Source organism: Anarrhichthys ocellatus, unplaced genomic scaffold, assembly GCF_004355925.1.
Source record: "Anarrhichthys ocellatus isolate YVR2014 unplaced genomic scaffold, GSC_Weel_1.0 scaffold3, whole genome shotgun sequence".
NCBI lineage: Eukaryota > Metazoa > Chordata > Actinopteri > Perciformes > Anarhichadidae > Anarrhichthys > Anarrhichthys ocellatus.
The window spans coordinates 2,723,241-2,736,841 of record NW_022280033.1 but is presented as its reverse complement, the minus strand read 5'-3'; the positions used below and the strand labels follow the sequence as shown (position 1 = coordinate 2,736,841).

General features: G+C 42.3%; 1 protein-coding gene across 4 annotated transcripts in view; it reads right to left on the bottom strand.

Moving 5' to 3' along the window:
- gfra1a (gdnf family receptor alpha 1a) overlaps positions 1-13,601 on the bottom strand; it is a 79,763-nt gene that overhangs the window by 21,214 nt on the left and 44,948 nt on the right. For all 4 annotated transcript variants that reach the window (XM_031872900.1, XM_031872882.1, XM_031872876.1 and 1 more), the window contains one exon: positions 718-896. In XM_031872900.1, the coding sequence (XP_031728760.1) occupies positions 718-896 (179 nt within the window). The remainder of the gene's footprint in view (positions 1-717; positions 897-13,601) is intronic.

Sequence of the window (13,601 nt, the reverse complement as noted above, 5' to 3'; positions counted from 1 at the left end):
ATTTTTGAGGTTCAAACTTCTGTCCGTAAAACAATTATTATGCCAAAATGTCAAAATTGTCTCTCATGCATATTTAACATTGCTTCAGCAGTATAACAACATCAATACATTCTGATATTAGAGTTTAATGACACACTCTAGATGGTAGCAGGCTTGTAACAAAACACTTTTGCTTCAATAGAAGAATGTCATCTAGTTTTATCGCCAACACAAAGAAAACTTGATGCTGTTCACACAAAGTTCTCTGCTGTGAAAAAAGACAACAAAATTAAACACAATCACAACAAGATGAACAAAGTCATGCATTCTTTGTAGCTTTCTTTTGATTCATGTTGTTGCTTAGTGGAAGAGATCCCAGTTAAGTTATTCCAAAGGGACATCGTGGGAGCTGGGTTGTAATTACAATGTCTCACATCATTTTCTTTACAATATGGGACGGACAGCAAAAACAACTTTTGTGTTTGATGACTGAATCAGAGTAAAAGCTTGGCGATGGAAAAGCAAACCCTGCACAAAAAGGGCCGCATAATTATTTATTGTGATTTTTGACTCCTCTTCTAACTTATATACTTCAAAATCATTCTTCCTTTTGAAGCAGGTCCTCTGTGATAGATATTCGGCTTTTATCAGATATCAGTCGTTTGGAGAACCCCCAGTGTGTGTGCTTTATGCGTTTCTTTCCTTCTTCTTTATGATCTTGTGTCAGAGGTGCCTTGCCTTGTCAAAGAACTGCCGCAGGGCCTTGTGGCACTTCCTCTTGTTGCAGACTTCAGCGGTGGAGACGCGGCTGGTGCAGGGGCTGATGTAGGCTGAGCGGTACTTCTTACATGTGTCATTGAGGTTGCAGGCCTTGGCAGCATTCAGACAGTTATTCTCTCTGGCCACTGCAGGCTCACCTAACGACGAGGAGGAGGAGGTGGAGAGAGGAGCCACAGGGAGAGGGAAAGACAATAAGAAGAGAAGAAACATTAGAACAAATGGTGAAAATTGAGCAGGAGTCATCAGAATGATGATGCTGATGTATTCAGTGTTTCAAAAACAAACATTAGTTAATGAAAATCAGAAAGAAAACTAAACACTTTCAGAGCTTGAAGGTCCGTTTTCAACCGATGGAAACAGAAGTTTCTGAGCTAAGTCCTAAATCCATCCATCGAGGAAACCTTCGGAATACAATGTCTGAAAAATAAAAGTTGAGATAGTACATTTTGTCACATGGCCCTTTTATAGAAGCCCGAGATTAGCCACTAATACTGGACACGCCTTTGTCGATATTGTACTTTACTGGTACAAAATTGCTTGACAAATTTGCAATTAGTCAAATTACTTGCAGTCAATTGAGAACAACGAACCTGGGGATTTCGAGGCCCCTTAAGGTCTGGGTCAGTTGATTTAGGGATGTGCATAGATGCACATCAACATATGGGCAGTCGGCTGCTTTGCCTAGTTGATAATCCAGCCTCGGGGCCAACCCCTGCTAAAGATACTTGTTTATCTTTTGTGTTTATGTAAAAAAAAGAAATACATACCAACATCAGATCAGATTCACTCTCAAATATCTGTCTTTAACTGCCTCAAAAAGCCAGTGGAGTTCTACACAGCACACATAGGCTACATCTACAGATCAGATCATCCAAAAACAAAAGCAATTCAACTCTCTGGGCCGCAGCGTTTCCACAACAGTGTCGAGAAACAAAGAGAGAGAGATGCAGCAGCATAATGATGTTTTCTCCAAACCAGTAGATAACCCCAGCAACACATTTTTCTGTCTGTATCTGTGTGTCTGTTTGTTTTTATGTCTATTCTGCATCTGCATCCAAGTGCGTGTGTGTGTGTGTGTGTTTGCGTTGATGGAAACTAAAAACACGACTCTCCGTTTGCAGTCTCACTTCCTGCTTGGTTTGAATCAAAACAGTGGTTCACGTCTACACTGGCCCTACTCGCTAACAAGAACGTGTACATAAGGTATATATGTGTGTGTGTGTGTGCGTGCGTGCGTAGAGTTCTTGTAGTCATCATAGTCTCCGGTGCAGTGCCTTGCTCATCTGTCAGCCTGCACTAATTGCCAGTGTTTTCCTTTATCCACTATCAATTAACATGTTCATAGCCTGATTCCCCTCCTGCATATTTTGGTGAAAATGTAGCAAAAACATCATTTTTTTTCTCTCTAACGAGCACCAATTAAAACAGGGGAAGGCCGGCGTGACAAACACACAGAAGATGTGTGTGTGTGTGTGTGGTGGTGGGGTGGGGGTGTAAAAGCAAGTCAACGAACCGACACGCTGATAGAGTGCGTATTGTGATATGAAGGCAAATGGTTCCTATAAGATTCAACACATCAAGGGGAGCGAGGACAGAAAGGAGGGAAGGAGGTTAAAAGGGAGACAGAAACATGATGGTGGTGGTGGTGGTGGGGGGGGGGGATTTATGTTACGGTGATGTTATAGTTGGCAATGGAGAGGATGCTGTTTATTAAAGAAGAGGAGATCCTCAAGATGATTGCTTTCCAAAGCCTGCAGCAGCCTCAGAAGAAAGCCACCGCTGGCTCATTCCATTACTTCCTCTGTTTCCCCTTTCACCTTTTCCTACCACCTAGCCACCTTTTCCATTAGGTGCCCCCTCTCTCCTCCCTGTTTGTCCCGCCTTTGTCAGTTCACAGGTTTATTAGGCACCTCTTGAGTCCATCGCCCGGATCAAACTGCCTGCCTGAACCTCTTGCTCTTTATGTCGGCGCCCATGTTAACAGGTTAGAGCAGCCACACCGCCTGCGCCACTGCCTAGTTTTAACAAAATAGACCCTTTCAACCGTATATATATTAACATTATAACAGCAACATTACTACAGTTCCGATGTCTATATCACGATGTCACAGATATGAAAACAAGTTCATATTTATTTTTAACTCAAACTTTCCTGTTTCTGTTTCAAATTAAAGGCCCACTAGCATCTTTCCCTGGACAGAGTCTGTTCACCTGTTAACACAAGGATTTTATTCTGAAATATTTCCGGGACAATGTTGTGGAAAAAAGCAGTGAATTGCACAGCTCCATATATTAATAGAGCACCGGCTTATAATTGAGGATTGCTATTATTGAAACAAAATATGATTCTAATTGTGTAATTAAAAAAATATTTATTTGTTGTCACATCATTTTTAATGGATAGAGTTTAAATCAAAGTAGAAATCTCATGATATTACAATTTTTACTTTATTTTAACCAGGATTTCTTATAAATTGAGTCCATGTTTAGTCGTTCTGCACAACCTGTTGAATGCTGCTCCGCATTGTGATTTGGGGATGGAAGCCTGCATGTCTAATTAAGCCACTTGTTGAACAGCCTGCATATTCATTTTCAGATTTTGTACTCCGCTTCATTTACAAAAAAATATATAATTTGTCACACAACAGTACTCTAATCTGCCATTTTGGAAGAAACTGCTGCAGCCCAGAAGCTAAGCCACTTATATAACCATGTTCTGTAATATCAGTAACGACAGTTGCACGGCAGCGCTGACGAGGCTCCGGACGTGTTTTTGTTTCCTTCTGCATCACACTACTCCTCCCTTCAAAACTGTTTTCATTCCTCCTCCACTTCAAAACCGCTCTCAAACACCTCCACTCCTGCCGCATCTCTCCCGCTTTCCAGCCCTCACGTCCGCCTTCAATTTCCTCCTTCCTCTTTTTCTCCGCCTGTCTCTGCTCTTTGGATCAGTGTGCTTGGGGATCAGACACATGAACTTCATACATTTTATTTATTTCTTTTGCTTTCAGCTGCCTCAGATCGACTTACTGACTCTCATCCGTTAGCCCTAGTCGTCCCCTGGGCGGCTGAGTGAGGTTTGTGTTTTCGTGTGTTTATGTTTTGATTTAGTATAATTTACCTCATTTGAAAGGACTTGATCAATAGAGCATCCATGTTAAGAACCCTTGGGTTATAAAACTGTTATCCTGCAGAAAGATCCAGAAACTGGGCCGCAGTTTATCTCCTTTTACTGTGCATGATTCTTTAAACGTCTGCCAAATTAGTTTTTTAAAAGACAGATTGCTTCTTTTTCCTTCAACCGTTATAGATTGTTGTCACTTTGAGAGCATTTCATTGTCAAGATGACTGACTGAGCAACTACATTAAGGAGCCATCAAGGAAGAAGAGGAAAACTCAAAACGCATAGAGCAACAGCTTGAGCTTTTATTGTAGGATTAATACATATCAAGGGTTTTGAAGAACCTTTGAGGTAACCGTGTCTACATTTTCCCATCATGCGTGACTTTAAAAAAGGCTTTTAATGTACTTCTTATCCTCACTCTGCCGGAGAACAGTTTTTGATCCTCAGAAGCACCTTAAAGAGACAGTTCACTCAAAAATGAAAATGAATATATGTATTTTTCTTCTTACCTGTTGTGTTATTTATCAATCTAGACTGTTTTGAGAGAGGCAGAGTGTTGGAAATAACTGCCATAGTGATGTCTGCATTCTCTCAAATATAATGGAACTACACGCCACTCGGCTTGTAGTGCTCAAAGCGCCCAAAAATACACATTTGAAAAACTCTACAGCAGTGTCTCTTTCTATGTATCATGACCCGGTTTCTCGAGATAATCCAGACTTTCACCAAACTACAGCCGATGACCTTATCAACACTCAGAAGGAAGCGTGCATCTACTCACAGATGAGAGGCTCGTGCTCCTAACAGCGCAAGATGTTAACATTGAAGGCGTCCCCCCTGGCTGAGCTGTAACAGTAGCTAGCTCATTGGTGCTAGGGAACTAGCAGTATCGAGTATAGATGCAAGCTTATGTGTATGTTTTTTTGACTTTGTGGTGAACTGTCCCTTTAAGGATTCGTGGACTTCATGTACAGTATATGGTGGCTATTAAGCACTCGGCATACAGTGTATTGTCTGTATCCTCCTGCGCCCCTAGTGTCAGCAAATGCATCTGCTGAACTCCCCTTGCACTCCTGGCAGATGGTATTGTCTCTCAGACACACACACACACACACACACACACACACACACAGACGTACATTGAATCACACACTGCGTGCTCTGACAGGGCCCACACAGGGTTGGAGCCGGGGCCATCTGGAGGCCTGGCAGGGGGAACGAGGCCCCCCCAGTGGCTCATGTTTCCGATTCAGCCTCAAATTGATTATCATGTCGCCTGTTTCCTCCAGTCCCGCTCCCCTCCCGCCCGACCACCCCCACCTAATTTCAATTACTGTGGGATGCCACGGGGTCGAATCCTGACCTCACTCCCCTCTGTAACCCCCTACACCGCTCCTCGAGTTCCTCTCATCGTCTTCTCTCGTCCTTTCTTCCCTCCCTCCGTCTCACAAGGTCCCCCCTTTTCTGTTTTTTACTCTCTGCTCCTCTTTCATGTCTTTAGCCATGCTGTTCTGGGTGTTTTCTAGTCATTACCGCTCTTCCTCTATCTCCATCATCATTATCCATCTCTAAACTTCTCTCTTGTGACTCCCATCTCTCATGTTTCTTCCAGTGTCTCTCCTCCCCTCTGCCATCTGTCCTTTACTTTTTCTTTGAAGCAAAGTGGAGACATTTAATGGCCTTCAGCTGCCTTTCGATGCCGGTTCAAAACTCCCATCAACTCCCAGGTGTGTCATATCAACATTTGAAGTGTGCCTTTGCTTTGGTTTATCTGCTTTTAGTTAGTTTTTTGTTTTGTCCCATTTGTCCTACTCCCAAAATTATGTAAATTAAAATCATTTTTCTTCATTCTTTAAGCTTGTCTGCTGAACACCTTCTATTCAGATTTGGCTGAGGTGGTGATGGGAGCTCACTGATTTGGGAACAAGAATATCTGGATTCAATGTTTGGAAATTCAAACCATTACTTTTTGGCGAGCACCAAAGTTGGTGAAGTAAAGTTATGAACTGATGGATGCACTACAGTTAAGGTCAGGGATCATCATCTGGGAACTAGGAATATCCCAAAACATCAACATGTATATGTTTCCACAGTCGCCATGTTTTTGTCATTGATGTGACCCTATTGTGCTTGCCATGATCCTTGCTATTGTTACAGCACGCAACTGTCCTTGTTACAGCTATTTTAAATACTTCATGCCACTGTCCCAGCAGTTTGTCATTGTCTTTTTTACACCAGTCCAAGAGAGCACATGACTGCACTTCATCCATGCCAATCGAGGGTCAGTGAGGGGGAACTGGGAGCACATGACAGGTGTGTTTGTTTCCACTACTCATAGCTCTGCAGCAGTGGAAACAGTAGTGGCAGCATGCTGTGCCCTAATACCATACTATGCCCTTTATTCCCTAAGCCTACTTTCCACCAATCAAATCCCGTCGATTGACCCACAAATAAAGCACATCTGGTCTTCAGGATGCAGGTCAAATGCATAGTTCTTATTTCCTTACTTACGGGAAATGTGTTCTTAGCTCACAATTTTCCTGGCACAACTTTATCACTTCTCTGGGAACGGTTGATTTCTCACATTCCCACAGATGTTCTTATGAATATGCTGAGTTCAGCATAACAAGTTATATGAGGCTTTTCTTCAACAAGTGGTGCAAAAACAATTCGTGAATCAATCTCTATCAATAGAAAATGATTTGACAATTGTATTTACTGATTTAGTCATACAAATATGTCATCGAGCCAAACTATGTAGATTCAAACCTAAGAATTAGCAGCTTATTATTGTGAACAAAATATGTGGGTTTTTTTTGGGCTGTTAAAAGATCCACTGGAATTCTGGGAACTTGAGATGGCCATTTTACGAGCTGGAGCCCGATAATAAATGCGTCCAGAAATGTACAAAGACGATATGCTGTATATGTTATTGACGTATGCTAAATCCTACATGAATATTAAATAAAAGATGTAAAATGGCTTTCCCCTCCATGAAATTGTAAATGTATTTGAGAAAACTTTTGCTTATTTTACGACGCAAATGTTTCCAAACACAAAGCAATTTGTATGTGATTGCATTATGTTTAATAACCCCAAAAGTACTTACAGCTGCAGAATGTATACAATATGCTTCTTTTTTTCAAAAGAGATTATCTAATTTTGGAATTTACAAATATCAAATCTGCCGTTTTTGTCACAATAACAATATATCACAGTACATTGGCATTGTATAACTTGGAAATCAAAGAGTTTACCATTAGTTCACTTTACTCATATCTGCGTTAAATAGATAATATAAGTAAGAATATTGTCTCAATATCAGCAATATTTACTGAACATGCAGGTCTAGAGCTCCTATTTGTCATACAGTGGTTCTTGATTTGAAAATGTGGCATTTTTTTTATTCCTCTTAAGAACTTGTATAAATTGTAAACTAAATTTGTCCTGTCCTAGTCTGCAAACATCTTGATTATTCATTGTGTAAATTACTTTCCTTGCACCTCCTTCCCACTTTCAAAAATTACAGGGCAGTCGGATTCAGTGGAAAAATCCAACATAACAAACGAGGCCTGGGGTCTGTTCTCTGTGAATCTGCTCTCTCTGTTGATTATCAGTGGTGAGTTACACTGTCATCCGCTTTAATGGGCTCCACGCTTGAAAGTGCAAGACAAGCAGAAACAGAGAGAATGGAGGGCTGCGAGAGGAGAAGTGAAGAGAGAGCCTCGAGGTTTGGACTGCTCATCTTTCTTTGCCTCTCACTCTTTCTAAACTCTCCACCTCATTCTTTCTTTCGACGCTTCTCTGATTCTCTGTCGGCTTTCTTTCCCTCACTTTCTCTGCCTTTCCGTGTGGTTAATAATCTCCCTCTTCCCTCCAAACACTGTCCCAGTGCAATAAAGCCACATGGCACTTGGTGCAGCAAATACCATAACTTACAGTTGCTAGTAATTGATCCCTGTAGTGAAACAGTCTCTTTCTCTTTTCCTTTCCACTCGTCCATATCTCTTCCCCTTCCACGACGTCTTGCCATCTCTACCAACATTTTCCCTTCATTGAATTTGTTTACTTTTATTGCCACACAGTCCAAAGACAATTATGTCTGTGTCTCCCATTAGCCGCCTTCAATTTTCACTCTCTTGACATCACACCCCATAGCAGTTTTATACTTCTTCATCTGCCAACAAATCCCTGCACCTCATTCCATCCATAATGTTTCACTAACATTCCAAGCCAGGCCTCGACAGAGGAGCTTACCTGAATACATCACTTGCTTTCGGTGCCTCGTCGGCTCTTCCAATTTCATACCTGAAATTTCATTTTTGGTCCAAATTGCTCTTCCTCAAATCTGTGATTTTGAGTGCTGGAACTGATGGAGGAGTTGGAATACAACCCATCGGCAATTCCTGTGTGTTGGCAAAAAGTTTCCCTCCTCTCAGCTTTATGTTGCCCGTCTATCCCATCCCAAACTTATTCCCCTTCTGATCCCCCCCGGTCTAATTTGTAATATCAACAAGCTATGAGCTGTGTGCCTCTCATAGTTGAGTGGTTACCTTTGACACCTCTGGAGCTGCATGTACCCCCGCTGGCCTGAAGCCCAGCTGAATTTCTCTCCTGTGACTCCTCTACTGTGCTAAATAGTTAACACTAAACAGCTTAATGTTCATTCCACCAACGTGTCATTCTTTTTCTTTTTGATGATTCAGAAAGCATGGCAGGGCCCACTGAGAGAAGCTACAGACCTAGCAATCACTACAGCAAACAAGCTAATGAGCCAATCTGTGAGTGAACTCTCCCGTTAGCAAGCTAACCGCAAGTAAGCTCGCCTGCTAGCAAGATAACAGAGTAGCATGTGAATGAGTGTGCTAACTGGTTGCAAACAAGTGCCCTAATATGCTAGCAGGCTAATTAGCGAGAACTTTTCAGCAGCTCATTGCAAGACTGTTTTCACCTGCCACATGTGACTCATTATTGCATGTGAGGTTTTTGATATTAGAGGCTATGATATACTCTGGAACAAGCTTATAGAAGAGTAAAAGTAAACTTGTGCTTGAAACAGAAGTAGCCTGCTGCAGCACATTCAACAGACCAAAGCCAAGACAGAGAGGAAGGAAATATTTGAAAAAAGGGGAGGGGGGGGGGGGGGGGGGGGGCGCTTTGGCTCTCCACAGTTATGAATCTCCAGTGAGGCCTGTTTCATTACCCGTCTGCCAGTGTGGAGATCAGCCGGTAAGAGCAGGCCCTGTGGGGCTGCAGCAGAAATATATGGCTCTTTAATAATCTCCACAAACACATTCCAGTACAGTAGCCTATACAGTGCACCGCCAGCACGCTCTCCCGGCTGTCTGGAGCCTGCTCCCTGCACACTATGTCTATACTCCTACTCCTACTATGACTAAACACAGAATGGGGAAAGCCATCCCAGATAGTATGCACCACAAAAAGATAAGCCATTCAATTAACAGTTATGTATATATTTTTATATACATCTCCAGAAAGTCGAAGTTAAAATTTATGATGAAAGAGCTGGGCTGAAACAACACATTCACTTGCAGGTGCATCAAGCTCAACACCACCGCAAAAGAAAAAAGAAGGCAAGACCTGTAGCTTTAGCTGTAGACATGCTGTAAGATCTGCCTCCGATATTAAGCATCGTTATCGCAAAAGAAACATTTGTTTTAAACACTACGAGCAGTACGATCATCACCAGGTTCAAATGGCTGCCATCCACTGTTATCTGTGTTATGCTCTATTCATACAATCTCCTCTATATATCTGAATTGTATCCCATGTGCTCTTTAGCCGATATTCTATCATCAGTGCCCATTGAGTCACAAGGAGCACAATGAATAAAACTCAGATCGATACTGAAGGACGAGTGTGTCACTTCAGCAGCAGATAGAGAGAAGAAAGAGACTGTTACTGGTGTGTCTGGATGAATATATCAGGGCGATTACCAGCAGTCAGATCTGACAAACAAACAAACAGCACACTCTTTTTAATCTTAGGGCCTGACAGAACTTTCTTAACCTGAATGAGAAATATGTAATAATTCATGGATCCATCGCAGAAGATCCAGACAGACATATGAGTCCAAAACGGATGATAAATTCAAAGGAAAATAAATAAATATTTGAATGACCGATTGGCTGAGTGGTTATAGAGACAACCAGACCTGCTTGAGTGCCCTGGAGCTCTGTAGTTAAACCTGTGCTCTAATTACTGAAGAATAAATGCAGTATCAAGGATGTTATTTAAATATATATATATATATATATGATGGCACAATACAGTGTCTGATCCTTCTTGAATAAACCACAAAATAATGCCTGACCTTGTAATACAAGCACGCAGCCCTCAGGAGCCGTATCTGTTGTCCAGAGTACTTTGACAAGTTGCATGTGGTTGTTGTGTTTTTTTATTTTGTTATTCACCTGCCAGCTGTCAATCATGTCGCCAAGCTTGATTTGATTATGGCTGGAAGGGTCAAAGGGTACGTCAGAGCGGAGACGCATCCGACTGAACTAATCTCTGGGTTGTCTTTCTATTTGTAGTGAATATTTCTCCTCTATCTGAATTTTATCCCCATAGCTATTAGTGCTAATTCCTACACAAATTATTTGATGGTTTAAACTGCGATGTCTCTTTCCAGAAACACTGTCCCGGGTTATTTTTTGATACTACCAGATCTCCCCTCAGTAAAGATTAGTAAAATCATGGGTTATCATTAAAATAAGTACACTTGTAACATAGCGTTAAGCTACCTACGTAACCTCATGTGACAGTGGTGTGACAGAACGTCACTGAAGTTGCTGTTATTAATGAGACACCACTTACAGCAATCACTACGACTGAAATGTTCATTCTCAATACACCAGATCCAAACCACGGTCTTGATGATAGGTTCTGTAGCTCCTAGCTCTCAGTTCCTCAAAGCCAATGCATCATCTCACCAGCTCACCCCGGCTGCCACCCTCATATCTGGACAATACCCTCAGCACCCATTTCCTTCAGTTTAATATATCCAGCCATTCTGTATGGCCCATCTCCCAACGGTCCCAAACTCAAATGGCTTGTCCCTGCTCCCAAGCCTCCAATATCTCCCAGCCCTTCTGCCTTTCCCGTCCCCCAACCGTGGTCCCTCTCTGAACATCAAACAGTCCACTGTGGAGATGGATGTGGACATCTAACAACTGGATGGCCTGTTTACTCCTGTGTGAGTACAAGTTGCGGCACAAGCACATGGAGCATAATTGTATTCAGCAGCTCACCTCCGAGTCTGTCAGATTGATTTACAACAGTGGCAGCCATGTGCCAATGAATTTGTTACGCAGCTGGGAGAAGAGTGGAGCTGGGGGGGGGGGAGTTATTGCTGGTCCATAATTAGTCCTCCTGGTGCCCTTTCAGGTGTGTATGTGTGAGCGAGTAAAGACGTAGAGAAAGAGATAGCTGGAGGAAGAAACAGCCAATAGGAGAAACAGAAAGGGGACATAGTTCCCAATAAACAGCCAATAGTAGAGACAGAATGGGGACATTGTTCCCAATAAGCAGTTAACCGTTGACACCGTCAGCACTTTAGTTGACCACAGCAATAGAGAAAAAACAGAGACAGAGAGGAAGATTTCTTTTTCATTCTGTCTGAAAAGCTCATCAATAAAAGCATCAGCACATTCCCCATCAATCCAGATCATGCCGTCTCAGTTTGAGAGCGCCACAGCCTTGCTTCCATCAGCCATCTTTCTTCTCTTTTGCCCACTAAAACAGAGTGAAATCTGTGGAGCTTTTCCATTATGACAGGAGGAGGTGATGGCTGCTGAAAGCAATCTGGCAGCCCAGGACTCTCAGATCGATACTGAAGGACGACAGCGCTGTCAGCCAGCGCCGAACTCGCTGAGAGAGAGAGAGAGAGAGAGAGAGAGAGAGACTGTCACTCTCGAGTCTTAATAAATAGATCAGCAGGATTACCAGCAGTCAGATCTGACAACTAACAGCAGACTATTTTTAAACCTCCAGACTGACAGAATTTTCTTAATCTGAATGAAAAATAGGTAATAATTTATGGATCCGTCTCAGAGGATCGAAACGAATATTTGACTCTGACGCGGATGATACACTCAAAGATAAAAGTTACTTGAGTGACAGGACAGCTGAGTGATTATAGAGCAGACCAGAGGTCTTTGGGTCTAGTTCTTTAAATATTCTGCCCACTTAAGTGCCCTGGATCAAGACACCTGAATCCCCTAAGAGCTTTACAGGCACAACGGTAACACGCTCTAATTACTCATGAATGAATGCAGTATCAAAGATTATATTTAATATAGCACAGAACAGTGTGCTGATCTTTCTTGAAACAACCACAAAAATATACATGATTTTGTAATATAGGGAGGGCGCCCTCAGGAGCCTTATCTGTTGTCCAGAGTAGTTTGACAAGTTGCATGTGTACGTTGTTTTTTTTATTCACCTGCCAGCTGTCAATCATCTCCCCCGGCTTCTGTCACTATCCGTAAGCGGACAGGATTTAAGTGTGACTGGCAGGGTCAAAGGGTACGTCAGAGCTTATTGCTGGTGTATCTTTCTATTTCTAGTGAATCATTTTCAGTCATTCAAAAAACGAACTTGCAGGCATGACAGACGAGATTCTGAATCGTCGCAAGTTCCTTCATCTGGTGTAAACACCAATTCTTCTCCCCACCATCTCCTACCTTCTCTCAGTCTGCATCATAACAAGGACTTCATAGCCAAAGAAACCAGCATGTTCCCTCATTCATCATCTACCAATCTACAGATGGAACCAAACCAAAATCATCGTTTTCTAGACAGAAGTGTAAGAACACTTAAAAATGTCTGACGTATGGCGCTGAGTTTGGATCCAGTTTTCCTTAACGATCCACATTATAGAATAAATCATCTATCATATATTATACATCATGATATACATTCACAGTATATCATAATATAGGCCGTTTTAAGGATGAATTGTTTATGGATAAATCAGCTAGGCCAGGGATGTCTGCTTTTCGATAACTGGGCTATAATATCTGACAAATCAAGGTGCTTCCTCACATAAATAGGAATAAAATGGAAAAATCCAATACTCCCATAACACAGTGAGGCTCATTGATTTGGAACATTGCCCAGCAATGGACCCTGCAAAGGGTTGTAGGATGAAATCAACCGGGATGGGAAAGGGGAGAAAACATTGCTGCTATTTTCCTACTTAAAATCAAGACTAGGCACGAGGAAACCACTGCAGAGTCTTGAGCACTACAATAATCAGCCCAAAAAGTAAATAAATAAATAAATCCTGATTCATTCTCATTAGATGAACGAGCTGGCGATGAAGTGGCTCTGAGCTACACGCTTGTACAAGCACCGCTCCCTGGATGCACCGTCCACACAGACACAGAGGGCATCCATCACATCGGTCGTGATGTATGGACTAATAAATGGGCAAAATGCAAATGCGGTCTCGCACTAACCCAGTGTTGCTCTACAAGTCTGGGAGTGTCATCACTTCTTAGATGGTTTATCTCTAGGGAGAAAGACAGAGACATGCCCCGTCACTTAGTCCATCTTAATAGCGCACATCAAACACTGATACGTCTCTCTTTGACCGAGTGTTTTTTGTGTCTCTCTTCTCGTGTAGCCATGCATTAGTGTCCTCTTGCAAGTTTATGTTTTGAGAAGAAAACAACTCGCCCCCCCCCCCCCCCCC